Here is a 16,753-nt window from a genome sequence, read left to right as displayed (position 1 = left end):
TCAAGTTTTTTAAACTGTGGTTGTTACTTCTGGTCTTGCTTCAGTGCTGGTAAACTGAAGAGTGAAGTAGCAACCATATTAGTTGCTATGTTTTATTTACCAAAATACTAATGGTCTATGCATCCCATGGCAGTAACTATCTATTTTAATTGCTTAACCAGGAACAGTATGTATTCATCCATGATGCTATCCTGGAAGCCTGTCTTTGTGGGGACACAACTATTCCAGCTTCTCAAGTTAGGTCTGCTTACTATGAAATGAATAAACTAGATCCTCAAACAAACTCAAGCCAGATCAAAGAGGAATTTAGGGTAAGTAGTGCCTTACATTGCCTAGAAGCTGTAGAGTTTAGCTATAGTAAAGACTTCTGCTTAAGTTTTTATAGACATATGAATTTTGTAACAGGTCTACGAGGGAAAGATGGCAAAAAAAGGGAAAAATAACATGTCACTCATCTCTACTGAGTAATGCTGAATCATAAAATAATGCAGTGGGGTAGTAGTAAAATATTCATTTTACTCGAGGGGAGTATGTCAATCCTTCTGCTGTCCTTTCTCCGGAAGGCAGGCTACTCCACAGCTGTCTGTGAGGTTATTTTCCATAATCGTATGCTCCCAGGATTTCTCTGCTTCCAAAGCCTGCTGACTGTGATGTGTTTTCATTTCTCTGCATATTGATTCCCGCTGAAGCTGAATGCTGAGCTGATCTATTCTTAAATATTTTGGGTTGCTTTCAGTGCTGTGTTAATTTTTCCGTTGCATTGTTTACTCTCCTTGAAAGACTTTAAATATGGTGACTCCGACGCTGCGCGTTGAGGATTGCAGCATCGCGCTTTTGCCGCGAAACCACGAGAAGAATCGCTGCATGGATGTGCTGCCTCCAGACAGATGCCTGCCTTTCCTCATCACGATAGATGGGGAAAGCAGTAACTACATCAATGCTGCACTGATGGATGTAAGTCTGCACCACATCATTAATAATAAAAAGGCAATAAGCAGCCCTCCAAACTGAGCCATGCTAGAAAATGGAGTCAGCCTAAGAAGGAAAACCTTCTGGCTTGTTTTGTTTCCCAGAAGCGTGGCACAAAATCTTTAAACTCCCAAGTACATTTAGGATCACACATATGTTATGTCACAGCCAAGGTTCCAAAGCCATGCTCAGAGAGCAATTCAGGGAGTTTTGATAAATTGAATGTGTCTGGATTTCTCCCTAGTGCTTGAATTTTTAACCATCTGGCCAGAAAAAAGAGTTACCTATTAAGAGATACAGGCAGTTAAATAGAATAATAAGGTTTGCAGCAATATTTCAGTTCCCTTTGTTTATAATTTAAACAGTAATTAACAAAAAAAATAATTGTCTGTCAACACAAGATAGTACACAAGCCATTACTTCAGCCTTCCTGTTTATTTCTGCTTGAATGAATGGTTCCTCTTCATGTGTGTGTGGAGTTTTTCCCCAAATGCATCTATGGCAATTCTAATCCTTGTAATAGAGTAACACTAAAAAGACACTTAAACTGCTTTTACAGTCTGTAGATATTTATAGCCTATTTTTGACAATTTACAGCTATAATCATTACTGTTGTCAAACACATAAACAACAAGAAAAAAGAGGTTAGTAAGGAAGGAACACATTGTAAATGGCCTTTTTAAAAAGTGAAGCTAGGGTAATAACAGTTTATTGCAGTTTTTTTTTATTTCTTTCCTTCCAAGTTCTCAAAGCCTTTTCCTAAAATAAGCTGAAGTTCAAAACACTCCTGTGAAAATGTATCTTTGTGTTTATCTATGTAGAGAAACTGAGAACAGAAGTGTAATTGACTTGTCTAGCTTCTCACAGTAGGTCAATGACATTTCATATTAGAACAGAGCTGCCTTAATTTACGGTCTGTGATTGTGCCATTACATTGTCTTCTTTCCTGGAGACTTCAGTACTGTTTTGTTCCACGAATTAAGTAATTCTCAGAAAGAGCATTACTTAATACTTGCTTTGAAGATGCTTCCCTTCTTCACTATTGAAACAACGGGCTACATGCAGATCTGTGTCTGGGCAAAAGGCTCCAGGGAGGAGGTGATGTGGGTTGCTTTCCACCTGAAGCATGCTTCTGCAGCATCCCTGCACTGATGGACAAGAGCAGACATTTGTCTCTAAACACTTAATCTCCAGCAAGCAGGATGAAGTGTTTCCCCCTGTCCACTTGAATCCATTGAGGTGTTGTTGAATCACCTCATGTAAGCCTTTCAGAGCTCACTTCAAGAAAAAGGGGTAGCAAACATAGTTTTCTTTATTCAGTATCAGAATGAGTTTGACAGTAGTTTTCCCAAAAAACCTTCTGAGAATCCTAATTGAGTGAATCATGGAGACCCCTTTGGACATCCTCTCATCTGCATGAAACTTCCAGCAAGGCAGGACCAGAAGGATAGAAAGCAAATGCCTAATGTAGGAGCAGCATCAGTACCTGCTGGTTGCCATGTGCTGAAACAAAGAACCAAAGTTTTGCATGTCTGCATCTGTACCCAAAACACAGTGGAATCATTTTCTGTGGTCTCCTCAGTGACTTTCTGTGAAAGAATGATCACAGAATATCATGAGTTGGAAGGGACTCTTGTAAGGATCACTAAATCCCATAATTGCTAGGGTTGGAAGAGACCTCTGGAGATCCTGTGGTCTGACCCCTCCTGCCAAGCAGGGTCACCCTGAGCAGGTGACACGGGAACGTGTCCAGGTGGGTGTTGAATGTCTCCAGAGAGGGAGACTCCATGACCTCCCTGGGCAGCTCTGACACTTCTGTGTAAATAAATTCTTCCTCTCCTTCAGGCTGGAACTTCTTGTGTTTTAGCTTATGGCCATTGCTTCTTGTCCTTTCACTGGGCACTACCAAGAGGAGTCTGGCACTATCCTCTTGGCACCTGCCAAAGTCAAAGCCACCAAAGTCCAAATCCTGGCCTTGCACAGGACAGCCCCAGGAATCCAACCACTTGCCTGCGGTAGCTGATCTGATTGGATCTCTGTTGTGGTGCAAATGGTTCAGTTCAAGGCATGTAGAGACTTCCCTGCCCTCCTTAATGAAGGCAGTGGCACCCCCTCCCAAAAATTGCCCCAGTATGGCCACGGTAGCTTTCAACACTCAGGAGGATGTAAGTGAAAATGCTGGTTTGAGATCCACAGTGGAAAAGTTCCAGCAAACAGCTCAGTCAATGACATACTCTGGTACTAAAAGAAACAAAGAGCACTGAAATTTGTCCCCTGGGTATCTTCACTGCTGTCAGATAGACCAGAATTTCAACAATATTTCTGAAGAATAACTAGATATTTCCTTTCACAGGCATCATTCAAATTTAGAGCTAAATGCAAACAGCCAAGATTAATCTGTCCATTAACAGCTCAAAACAAACCCGTTGTTCAGAATCTTGTAGGAGTTACATTGGAAGCAAAAGCCTCTGATGATTTTACTCTATGCCTGTGGCATGAAATATACTTTAAAAATGTAACATTTGCAGAAGTTATATCCTTCCCAAATGCAGTTTATTAACTTTGAAGCATATAAGATCTCAGGAAAGAGCTGAAAACAATATATTAATTATACAGAAAATAGAAATAATGCTTTCATTCCTGAAGTTTTGGGGCTATGACTGACATTCTGCTAAATGGATTTTTCTCTCTTGCCATTCTTCTCATCATCTTGTTACTTCTTTGCAGAGCTACAAGCAACCATCAGCTTTTATAGTTACGCAGCATCCCTTACCAAATACTGTCAAAGATTTCTGGAGACTGGTCCTAGATTATCACTGCACTTCAGTAGTTATGTTGAATGATGTGGATCCTGCACAAGTAAGTCCAGAAAAATGCTTCATTTAAAAGAGGAGTGCTAGTGCCTCAGCATTACAGAACAGCTTTAGGATGTAATTAGTTGTTTTTAAAACAACATTAAACACTTACACACTAAAACATTGATTTGTAGCTTGCAGATACTCATAGGGGAAGAGGAATAAATCAGACCATCAGCAGCTTCTCCTCCAGAATGTTAGTGCACACAGACATAAATGCATGCACCTGTTATTTATTTTAAGAGAACGTGTTTTGGGAAGGGCTGCTAAAACCCAAAAATTAATGTTGTAGAATTCTGACTCAAGTCTGAAACATGCTATAGTGGCCAAAATTGTAACAGAAGCCAACAGCTATTCATTAGCCTGCCTGAAACAGGTCAATGACCTTGGTCTCCTTAGCAGGGAATAGGTGTTCCCAGTGTGAAAATCTGTGTTGAGTGTTGCACAAAATGATGTCATTAGCAAGGAGATAGGAACTAAACTAGGAGAGAGGAGCTAAAGATTGGAGACTAAGCATCCTTTGGAAAAGAGGGCAACGAAACGTGTAGGGGAATGTAATTACCTTACAAAAGAGTTGCACATGCGGAACATGTTGTTCAGAAAATTGGAAAACTGAACCTACTGGTTGGCAATTTAATCACTAGGATTAATCACTTAGTGTCCCAGAGCCTGGCTCACAACTGCACAATTCCAAGTTCTTACAAAGATAAAATTTCCTTAGTTCCAACAAACTGCACCAGCCCTCTGCTGGAATAATATGGTGGTAATCTGGATTGTTAATATGTAAATATTTGTTAATTATTTGTTAAGAGCAATTGTGAATTTTTAGAGCAGACTGCAGGTCATTTAATGATCAGAATCTTTTTAGCTTTGTTCATTATTGCATATACTTAAAAAAACATTTCCTCTTCTTTTTAACATGTAGAATTGTTTTTAAAAGATACTGATCTTCTTTTGGTCTTCCAAAGGAACACGTAGGAATTCCACACACTCTTTTAAAGACTGAATTTCTGATTCTTAGCCCTGTGCTGTCTAAAGGGAGGAAAAACAGAAATGAAAGACAAAAACTTTTATTCATGAATCTAAGATTATTTTCTGAGTGAATAAGGAAAGACTCAAGGGAGACAGACTGTTAGGGACTGCTGAACAGAGTGTTTTTTAATTTGTTGGCTGTGTTTTGAATTTACAATAGGGCATGCTATTCCAAGGCTGTATGAGCCTCACAGGATTTTAAAGCTATTGGGATATGCAGTTAATGCACCTGCCTCTGCAGTATGTTAAACCTTTTACCTCTTAATGTGAGTAACAATCTTTTCATTAGGAATAAATCTCAAAACCCTCAGAGCAAACAGAAGTGGAGAGAGGGCAAAGCTTATTAAAAACACACATTACATTCAGATTTATTAATAATTACTGCTATGATTATTATTTATGTATATATGAAGTGTTTACAGTTCTGTTTAGATATTACCATTTATGTGGATTGTTGTGCTCTATTGGGAAATGAAATTCAACCCTTCACAGTGGCTCTGACTTGAAGAGAGTCGCTAGCATCACTTGCATGCAAAATGTGCAGACTTAAATGCTTTTGGTTTCTTTAGAACTTGAAAATCATAGCTTCCTAAAACAGCCCCAGCAAACAGCTCTGCTTATTATCATTTAAGCATTTTTCAGAGATCTGATAGAACTGTATTCCTATGTATTTGAAAGATGTGTACTAAACTGTGCACATGTTAAATGATCTGAGCACTGGCATTTGCAACCGTTGTATGCATTACATTTTGCTATCCTGTACACCAGCATATTTCATAATAAAAATTCGTGTAAGATTTAGACAATATTTGGAAAGCAGTTGTCTCAGCAGACCACATCATACAGAGGGTTAAAAAAATGAAAATATATTTTCCTACTCAAAATTTCTGAGTTTAACTTGTTAAAGTGATACCCTGCAAATCAGACCCTGTTTTCTTTTTTAACTGGTGTAGTAAATGATTATGTTTTCCTAAAATGTAGTCATCTCTAAACAGCTTTGTTGAGGACTAAGTATTGTAAGAAATGCAAAACAACATCTGGAGTAAATGTGATTTGTCAGCTCAGCTCTGGATCACCAACAGCAATGCAGCAGAATGAAGACCACAGCTGTTTTACTGATTGAAATAAAAAGTTCCAAATATGACATCAATGCTTCTGCAAGCAAACCAAATTTCATGAGTTCATATTTCATTTTGGTGAATGCTTACAAAAGCTACATGCTCAAACTGCTCTAAATATCCCTGGCAAAAAAAAAATCATTAAGATTTTTATGAAAAAAAAATAGGCAGATTCTAGCTTCAAAAACCTTCTTGCAAAGTGTTGATTCAATCTTTAAAGTATTAATACAGATGGTAATTGGTTCATGGATTAAGCCATTGTTATATTATTAGACACTAAAACCATGCAAGATAATAGTAATTTTACTTTGTGATCTTTAGATACCTAGAAGTAATTTTTTCTGAGAACTGAAGAAGAAAGCATAATTAATATTTTCAGGTGTCACTAATAAGATGAAATTAAGCAATTATTGAAAGTTTGAAGCAATGCTAATATTATCGGTCCAGGTGAAAAACGTGCAAATCCTGAGTTTTGAGAATTTATATACCTTTCCTAGCATAAATCACATGCAGTTTGAATTATTAGCAGCTATTCAGGGCAGTTGGAGGTCCCAGGCCTCTGGTCTTTAGCCTCTGCTGTCTCCAAGATATGGCAATATTTGTCAGCCTCTCCCTGTCTCATGATAATATATTGTAGAAGTAATGCTGAGTGTCAGAAGTGTTTTACTCCAGGCACCAGACACTGAAAGTACAGCAGCAAGAACCAGCATGTTAGGTACATGGAAAGGCATTACGAAAGCAGAGTGCTCAAAACCAAACTTGGTGCATCGTGTGTTTTATAAAGATACTGTGCAAGAATTCCAGTAGTACATGTATGACAAATTCAAATACAGATGAGTATTGAGGCAGCTTGAAATCCAAGGTGATTAACTGTGTTCTTTTTTGTCCATGGTCTCCTATAGCTCTGTCCTCAGTACTGGCCAGAAAATGGAGTCCACCGGCACGGTCCTATTCAGGTGGAGTTTGTATCGGCTGACTTAGAAGAAGACATCATCAGCCGTATATTCCGAATTTATAATGCAGCCAGGGTAAGGATCTTATTTGCAAAACAATTTTGTCTCAGTAGATGAGTTGAGTCTACTCAAATCATAAAAAAGAAAGCTAAACTCACATAGAACCATTTTCATTTTTCAGCATATTTATTTGAAAGCAATGGCGCAATACTGAGTCACAGCACAATTACAGAGGATAAAAAAGACTTCTATGTATAATAAAAGTAAAAGAAAAAATTTAATACATATCTCAAGTGTGTTAAATGCAAATGAAATAAATGCAGCATTCAGATTGTATGATAGCCAAAAAATGCTGAAATCAGTGCTGTTTTCAATAGTTTGAAATTAGCCATCTTGTGTATTTGTATCCTGTGTTATGTGAAGAAAGCTGTGCACCAGTTTATGTTAGTTATGTTTTTCAATAGCAATCCCAGCCTCTTAGTGAAGATCCTCTCCCAATAACCACACTTCATAACATATGTAACCACTTCAGAAGGGCAAGCAAGTTGTTCTTGTATCCAGCTTTTATGCTCCCATAAAGTTGACAGAAGACTAAACAAGGCATGTCTTTCAAGCTGAGTGGAAAAAAGATTCCACCACAGACCAGGTATCTGTTCCCATCCAGGGAGCCTTTGCAATGGACTCGTATCAGCCACCAAAAAGCTGTAGTTAGGAATAAGCAGCACTCCCTTCAGAAAAAAAAATTAAGAACTTCCCTGGGACCTGTTAGCTCGCTGGACAGGGAAGGACACCAAAAACATGTTAATATCCAAACAGGGAAGCAGATTGTAAAGCTTCAAATACTTCCTTAATACTGTGAAGGCCTGGCATTCGCAGTAAATGCGGCAATATAAAAAACACAGCCTCCAGCAGGCTGTGACCTTCAGCAAGCACTGGGTCTGGCTGCTTTGGGAAGAGGAGCCATCAGCTGAAAGAAACTGGACAGGAAATCAGTAGATTCCAGACTGACATAAAGCACACAAAACCAATTGGAGAGCACATCTAATGCGGCATCCAGTTTTGTTTATTCCCATATCGTGTTAATCTTACATCCTCTCTATTAACTCTTACTCTACAGAATAAAATATAATGTCAGCGTTTCTGTGTGTTATTCATTTTAGGAGTGGCACTAAAATGCCCTCACTTTGCACAGAAGTGGCAAACTCTAGACTACAAAACCAGTTTTCATGTGCATGTTTATCATGCCCTTTTCAAAGGACTGTAGTTTTCTGCCACTATCACTTGTTCTGTGCTCCTTTTTTATTTTAAATCACCATAAAGCAACTGTTCAGTAATGTTTCACCAGAGGGGTTCTGACTGCTGCAGTAGAACACAATAAAATAAAATGTAGTTAGATATTTTTTATAAGCCAGAAACATCTGAGGGTTCAATTTGGTTTTCTTAATGTTTCCTGCTTCAAAATATCTTGAGAGGGTTTGACCTTTCTTGTAAAAAAGGGACAGAAACACATAAACATTCTTAAAAACACTGAAGCTTATATATGAAAACAGTATATAATTGAAGTTATGTTACAGCTGTCTTTCCTACCAAGTTCCTCCTATCTTATTAATTATTTGCTTGATTGTGCAGCTGTACTATTGCTATATTTTAGCCTATTGTGTAACAGTCTGTTTAAAAACTCTTGTTCTAACAACTCCGTTGAAAATTAAAAGTCATCAATCCTCAAGGGCAGTTGAAATTACATTAGCAGTTTGTCAGCAATCATCTGCTTGAACAAGTTCCCTTCCTGATGCAAATACCTGAATTTCGTGCCAAACAAATACTGTTACTTTTCCTGCTTTTGTCCGGATCCCTGCAGCCCCAGGACGGCTATCGGATGGTGCAGCAGTTCCAGTTCCTGGGGTGGCCCATGTACAGGGACACTCCTGTTTCCAAGCGCTCCTTCTTGAAGCTCATCCGTCAGGTGGACAAGTGGCAGGAGGAGTACAACGGGGGAGAGGGACGCACGGTTGTGCACTGCTTGTAAGTATGGAAACAGAAGAGAGGGATAAGGGACTACTGTCACAGAATTTGTGCCAGTCTTTAAAAGATTTGTAACGAGGTGAAGAGGCATCTATCTAATCTGGGGCTGAATAAATAATACAACTGCTCATTTAAAAGCTTCGAATGCAAGAGGAATTGTGTCATTTTAATGCAGATTCATGAGTTTCCCCATCTGTCCTTTGTTAAAGCCCTATGAAAAGATGATGGGTTCGAGTTAACTCTATTTTACATAAAAATGTCCAGTGACTCTTGCAAATGGGAAAGTTGCATACTTATTCACAGTAAATCAGAAATGTGCCTTCAGAGCAATGTACCTTTTATTTCTGCAGATAAGGACGATAGAAATAAGTAGTTTTGGAGGGGTGATTCATTTTCCAGGCATAAAGCACAGGAGTAAAAGCGGTGTGATAGACCAGTTACGATGATCCTGTAATTGCCTTACCTTTCTCTAATAATGGTATATTTTTTTGTCCTCCTCTGACTTTGTGCTCCACTCATGCAGACTCTCATTCACTCTGCCACCATCCTTCTTTTGGTACAGTTTAATACTTGTACGTGCTTTTGCCCTCAGAAGTAGCTGATCTTTTGGGGCTGAGTCTTCAGTGGTTGAAGTTGTATTCATCTTCTTCTAAACATCTGTTTAAAGATGTTGCCATGATAGAGAAGGGACCTGCAAACAGGAAAACCATGTTCAGAAGTTGGGACCCTGTGTCAGAATGATGGAGGAAAATTTAAGAATATATTAATGATTCCCACTATCACTGACCTTGAACAAGTCATTGCTCTTCAGTTTCCCCATCTGTAGTATGGGGATAATAATACTTTCATCAAAGGAGCATTGTGCAGTGTGATTAATTAATGTTTTGAGATCTTTAGCTGAAAAGACCCTTTTGAAGTGCAAATTACTGTTATCTCTGAGGTGGCTGATGATATTAAATAGTTGTACAACATCACACATGCGTCACTTCCAGGCAGTAAAGAAAGAAAAAGCTCTAATATAATCCTTTTAAATGACTTTATTTTAATTAAAATTCTCAAACAGTCCCACAATATCAGGCACTGTTTTGGCAGCAGAGAGCATTCTTTTCATAGTGCCTGGATGTGACAGATGTGCGACGTTGTATCTTCCTTTGAAAATCAACCATTTGCAAAGCTTGTTTGAAAGACCTGCTACCTAACTAGTCTGCACTCTGGTAATTATTAAGGTTTATTATTTTCAGTGAAGCACAGCCTAAAGATTCTGATTAGAATAAGTGTAGAAATAATGGGGCTTCCAGAAAGAAAGAGATTCTCTTGAAGATTAAAAATAACCAGGGATAAAGTATTATTAAATACTGTATTTGATCATGTATATGAACATTTGTGCCTGGCTTCTTTGTTAGCAATTCGCTTCGGGTTCTCATCCTCTGATAACTGTGGGCGGAGGGGGAATACATCTGCCTTTAGAAGCAGTCCTTGCCAGGCAGCCAGCCCCTCTTCCTGCTGCCAGGAGCTGAGATAACCAGCCAGGGGGACATGGCAGCACCACCCAGTGCCATACCAAGTGCAGCCACCAGGACTCCCCCAAATGGGACTTCTGGTGCTTTTGCAGTTCCCCCGAAATGCCTTTGTGTCCAGCAGGAAAGCACCAGAATCTGGAATTAAAGAGCTCAAAGATTCGTTTTCTCTGTGGCATTTCCAGGCCTGATGCTCGTTGCAGCCATGTGTGTTTACAATGCAAAGCAGTGTTGAACTGAAACTAAAAGTACTTTATCCTTATTTTAGCATCCTTTTTGTGCTGTCTCCAGTGTTCACTGAAGGATGGTGCAAAACTCAGCCATTCAACTGCCTCCAGGCTGTCAGCCTGCTGACTTCTGAATCATAGCTTTGAGATCTTTCAGCATGCCAATTCCAATTAAAAATCATGTTTTGCCTGGAGTTGGGCAGCCTTTGGGGCCAGAAATGTTCTGTGGTTTCTCCCTGCTAGAACTCTTGCCTTCTGGAGCCATCCGTGTTGCTGTACAAACTTGTGCCACAGAGTCCATTGTAACTGAGCCATTTTACCACTTTCGCTGCAGGAATGGAGGTGGCCGCAGTGGGACGTTTTGTGCAATCAGTATTGTTTGTGAAATGCTTCGACATCAGAGGGCTGTTGACGTGTTCCATGCTGTGAAGACACTGAGGAATAATAAGCCTAACATGGTGGACCTTCTGGTAGGAGCTTTTTAACTGCACCATTAAATAGAAAATGTTCTTTTTCTCAGAAGAGTCAGTAAGATTTCCAGGATTTGCAGTGGGAGTTGTTCACAAAGCAAGCGAGTCATTTTCAAAGGGGATAATGAAGTCACTTCACTTGTAAGAGTATTTTTACACTGCTTTCTTCCCAAGGAGACTTTGTCTCTGTTCGTTTGAATTTTTTAAGAGTTTTAAACTTTCAGATGAACATCCTTATTAATTTTCTGTTCTAGCAGGCTGAACCAAGTGGAGAGCAGCACTTGCATGGTAGAAATAATAGTTATGTAAAATTAAATGCCAGATTTTCAAATTATATATTTTATAAATAGCTTAATCGCCTAATATTTATCAAAGCCATGAATTTCAGTTTGACATCCAGAATATAGCATTTAATTATGGTTGCTCTATCTCATAGAAAGATTAAAGAAGTTCAGAAACAAGGGGCCATGTGCAATTATTTTCCTAGAGAGTGTTTTATGAGCTTTTTTCCTAAATGGAGAACTGCTGAAGTGCCAGCTGCTGTGCCAGAAGAGCTGCAGAACAGCTTAAACCAGCAGGTTCTTACACTCCAGTGTGTAGTTTTGTACTTGGAGATGGGTGTAGCTCGATGCCCTGTTCTGAAGCCTGGGCTATAAAAGACACTTTTACAACATCCTGCTGCAGAGGTGGCTGCTTAAGAGGCAGCTGCATTTGATTTAGTATCACAGGCAGCAGGAAGCAGCATCTGGGCATTTTCAGGGATGTTAACCCAATCTGAGCCAGTTTTGCAAGCTCTGGTTAAACAAATTGGGGTCATTTCAGCAACTTTTCTGTAGCATGCCCAGGGTGAGGCAGGTGACATCTCACTGAGTTGGCCCAACCTCTTGTAATTTTAGGAGGGGACCCCCTTAGATGAGCTGAGTGTGGCACACACTGGAGAATAGGCAGAGAGAGCAGGACTTTGACACACAGGTGAAAGCAGGCAGGGAGGGATATCCACCTCCCCACCACACGGATGGCTGTGCCTCCCCTCTCCTGTGGGACGGTGGCTCCCACCACATTCCCCCATCACAGTGCTCTCTCCTAGCCTGCCTCTGAAGTCCCAAACCCTCCCCGAGGCCCAGCTCTGGCCAGGCAGATGAAAAAAGGCCAGATGATGTCAGCTGTGCAGAGCAAGAAGGGAGTTCATGAGCAGCACCAGCAGTGTGGAGCTGTGAGTCTTGTGTCAGTGAGAAACTATCAGACTTCCACCATGATGGGAGGGAGCAGCTTGACTGGCTTCTTTTCCTCTCATTTATATCCTCTGGAGAAGAATCATCGTGGTGAGAACCATCCATTTTTATTTCCTAGATATTAAGAAAAATGTCCTTCTGCTTCATTCATGTAGTATAGTTTATACAGGGATTTGTCAGGCCTGCTGTTCTCCATCCTCCTAGAGCTTAAGCCCACAGAACTCTCTGATCTCTTATTCATTTATTTTACAGAAATAAAATGAAAATTACCAGTGTAGAAGTACAGTTAAAGAAAATGCTCTCTATAAATTCCCATTTGTGAGAGTTCTCCAGGTATAGATTTGTCAGGCAATTGTCTCCATTTTTCAGCACAGATTTTTTTTAAATCAAAAAAGCTAAATGTGTTATTTTAAATAAAAAATGTACCTTTTAGTAAATTGAGAGTGGTATTGGGAATGTCTGGAAGGCATAGAAAGGCCTTGTAGGGCCTTTTTTATTAGGAAATTTCAAAGCACTTGTGAAAGAGATCAGTATTGTTTTCCTTATTTTTACAGACAGAGAAATAAAGGCAAGGGACAACCAGGATTTTTTCCATTATCACATAATGCACTGACTGAGCAGAGTTAGAATGACATCTCTTCAGTTGTGGTCTGCCACCTTGCAGGAACAAATATTTGAATTAGCCAGGTTTCAATTTCTGTGTAAATTGCTTCATGGTAAAGGGAATTGGGAGACTTGAGTTCTTTTCCTGATCTTGTTACTGACTTTATCCTTTATGACTCTTCTTATATTAATGTGTTTTTTGCCTCAGTTTCTCTACTGGTAAAAGAACAGTAATATTCATCTACCTTGTAAAATTTTATGGTAAAAGATGAAATGCTCAAAATCATTACAATGTTTCACAAAAAACAGTTTTAAGACTGCTTTATCAATACATGTCATGCACTTTCTGACTAGATAAAAGGCAGTCTTTACCATCCATACTTAGAGATTTATCTCAGTTTCACTGAAACCTTTGGTTTTCCTCCAAGTGTAAAAACCTGAATGCTACATCCCTACAGTATGGAAATCTAATAATTTGTTTTCAGCTGTCATACAAAGGTAACACATGATATTGCAAAATATCTATTATGGAATGCCCGAAGCATTTGGTGATAAATGTTATTGGGCCTACCCACAGGTGTCCTAGAAAATAAACTTAAATATACCTCTCTGAAGCTAGCTAGTCTAAAGAGACTTTTAATATCCACCATCAAGTGAATAATAAAAAGGTACAAAGGACACCAGTGAGTGAACACAGTGGGAAATAAGGTATGTCTGCTCTTTAAGACAGGTATTCAGCTTACTGAAAATGACAGTTATACTGCTAGATCAGTAAATCAGCATAAAATGAGCATGGAAGAGTGGGAATGGATGAGTGGCTGATCTCTTGTTTTGATCTGTTATGTAGTTATAGAACAATTTCCATTTATTTAGAAACATATATGCAATAAAAGCAGAAAAGGAATTTACATAATACTCTGTTCTTTCTTTTCTTCTTTTTTTTTTTTTATTCTTTTCTCATTCTGAAGAAGACACAAGCAGTTTATGGAACCTTGCAGGACTTTAAACCCTCACATACAGCTCACTCATCACTTAGGTTATTGTGCACCTAAGACTTGTCTTCTTATGACATCACATTTCTCAACAAAAGAACTTCTAAATGATCCATGCTTGTTAATAGCTTTTTGATTTTATTAATAGTATATGGTCTTTTGCATGTAAAGTGGACTGACTCTCTTGTCAGCTAAAATGTGACCCAAAATCACAAGTACAGGCCAAATGATTTAATCCTTTAAAATATTTGCTTCAGGGAAAAGAGAATATATCTGAAGATCTTACTACTCGTGATGTTGGGCAAGGCTGAGTGCTGTCAGCTCATCAAATCTGTTGTTGTTCCTAAATGTCAATATGTGCTTAGTTATCCTTTATTAATCAAATAAAGTGCATAAGCAAAAGAGGCATTTCAGTAACAGAAATAGTTGTAAAACTGGCAAGTGTTTCCAAATTGAATTTTCAGAAGCCTGAGCCCTTAGATTCAGGGAACCTGCACTTACTATTTCCTTCAGCTTTTTCTTCATTTAAATATTTGTAGTATTTTTGAGTATTGAGAGTAGCAAGAATGGAAACAGGAGAGGGGTCTGTATGCACATAAAACTGGGAAGTCATCAGTGACTGCACCATTTAAAAGTTTCAGAGTAGACAAAGGTCAGTCAAATCTGTCCTCTCCATTCCATTGAAGACATGAGAGGGGCCAAGGCATGACCTTTTGTCCCCAAAGATGCAGAGTGGGTTTGCATCCCTCAGGAAGGGGATTTATTTCCCTGGGACTCAATCTGTTTCCAAGCAGCTGCAAATAAAACCAGCAGGTCTGTGTTTCAAGCACAGGACTGGCACCTGAAAACTTAGGCTCTTCACAGTTCCTCTGCTACCCAGGCTAACTTGAGCAACACTGGAAGTTGCTAAAAATTAATTGGAATTAATCCAGTTAATTTAGCTCAGGCCCCATCTCACAAGGCTATTGGGTTGGGTCTGGGCTGCAGATAGAGGACCAACAGTGAGTACTCTTGCCCTGATATGCAGCAAGTGTCTGAATGACATTAAAATAAAAGTTGCAGCCTGGGAAGTACTAAACACTGGGTCTATTTTAAGATAAATATTTCCAGGGAGGAATTTCAATAACTCCAATTCTCACAAAGTGCTACATGAGCATTATCACAGATGACAGAAGGGGTTGCAAGTCAATTTGCTTATGTGCAGTCAGTTTTTCTCATACAAGTGCATTACAGCAGCTAAATACTCATCTAACATGAGGAGTACCATAAGTTACTATGTATAGTGTCTATTGTCTGGTTAATATAAAGATTTTCTTATCTGAACATAAATTGGATTTGCCAACTGGCAACAGCTGATAGTAAATAATTTTAACAGGAGAGAAATATTGACCCCTTTTATTAAGTTTCTTCAATAACTGACTTTGTGGTTTCCTTTTGATTTTTCAGGATCAATACAAATTCTGCTACGAAGTGGCTTTAGAATACTTGAATTCTGGCTGATTGTCTAAACAGCACAGACAGAGCTCCTCCTTTCACTACCACAAACAAAGCAAGTCACTTCATGATGTCTGTGTAAACGAGATGAAGACTTCTCAGTGTTATGCTTCTACTGCTTTGTATAATTGGCTCTTTTTAAGAGCCCCAAAAGATGTTTATAAAACCGCTTGCACTGCCCGATTCCCACTCCGAAGCTGCTGCTTGGCACCCCTGTGAGCCTACACCGAACCACGTGGCAGTCCTTGAACACCTTATTCATGCTCAGCCATTGATGTGGTGAAGCAGCATAGTCCTCTGGTAAATAAGAGAGCACAATTATATTCTTATGAAGGAATTTGTACTTTTTCTGTTACATTTCGTTGCCTGTGATTCTCAGTTATTGTCACAGCCTAGTGTACATTTCTGTTCTGTGGAGAATGCTGTCTGGCATTTTGATAATATATGATTTTAGTTATATTTGTATTCTAACACGTGCATAATAAACAAATCATATGTAGCTTATCTGAACTAACAGAAAGACATGTACCAAATCATGATAACTTTGTTGAGTTGTAATTTCTATCCACTTTGTACCATTTCATAGAGAGAATCTTGATAGAAATGCAGTTAAAAAATGCAAAAGACAGGATGCTCAGATTAATATATCCAAAGCTTTTTCATTTGTTTATATTGTAAATATTTTTTGATTTCATCAAATTATTTATTCATTAAAATGATTTTTTTTGGTGAAGCACAGTGAGTGACAATCATTTTTATTAAGCCCTGGAAATGCTTACTGTATGATAGTGTAAACATTTGTTTACCTTGTATGGATTCTCAGCTCAATAAATAATTACATACATGATAAAATTTTGTTTAATTTAATATCTCTTGGCATCTGAGTGCCTCCAACTAAGCCTCTTTTCTAGATTAAATCTAGTAAATACTGAACTACCTCCAGTGAGTGTTTATTGTGTGATCCGGTGTTGGTTCAGCCAATAGTGAGATCATAGATTCAAAGAATCATAGAATGGTTTGGGTTGGAAAGGACCTTAAAGATCATCTAGTTCCACCCCCCTTCCAAGGGCTGGGACACCTTTCACTAGACCAGGTTGTTCAAAGCCCCATCCAGCCTGGCCTTGAACACTTTCAGGGATGGGACATCCACAGCTTCTCTGGGCAACCTGTTCCAGTGCCTCACCACTCTGAAAGTGAAAAACTCTTCCTAATATCTAATCTAAATCAGCTCTTTCTCAGTTTTAATCCATTCCCTCTTGTCCTGTCACT

At 38.9% G+C, this 16,753-nt stretch overlaps 1 protein-coding gene across 10 annotated transcripts in view; it reads left to right on the top strand.

Moving 5' to 3' along the window:
- Window positions 1-16,417, top strand: part of PTPRM (protein tyrosine phosphatase receptor type M) — a 442,681-nt gene extending 426,264 nt beyond the window's left edge. For all 10 annotated transcript variants that reach the window (XM_077184309.1, XM_077184292.1, XM_077184295.1 and 7 more), the window contains 7 exons: window positions 162-311; window positions 781-954; window positions 3,697-3,828; window positions 6,877-7,002; window positions 8,786-8,949; window positions 11,028-11,163; window positions 15,437-16,417. In XM_077184309.1, the coding sequence (XP_077040424.1) occupies window positions 162-311; window positions 781-954; window positions 3,697-3,828; window positions 6,877-7,002; window positions 8,786-8,949; window positions 11,028-11,163; window positions 15,437-15,490 (936 nt within the window). In that variant the 3' untranslated portion in view covers window positions 15,491-16,417. The remainder of the gene's footprint in view (window positions 1-161; window positions 312-780; window positions 955-3,696; window positions 3,829-6,876; window positions 7,003-8,785; window positions 8,950-11,027; window positions 11,164-15,436) is intronic.
- Window positions 16,418-16,753: the final 336 nt, after the last annotated feature.

This window comes from Agelaius phoeniceus, chromosome 1 (assembly GCF_051311805.1).
Source record: "Agelaius phoeniceus isolate bAgePho1 chromosome 1, bAgePho1.hap1, whole genome shotgun sequence".
Lineage (NCBI taxonomy): Eukaryota > Metazoa > Chordata > Aves > Passeriformes > Icteridae > Agelaius > Agelaius phoeniceus.
The sequence above is the reverse complement of the archived record's forward strand: the minus strand, read 5'-3'. Positions and strand labels throughout refer to the sequence as shown.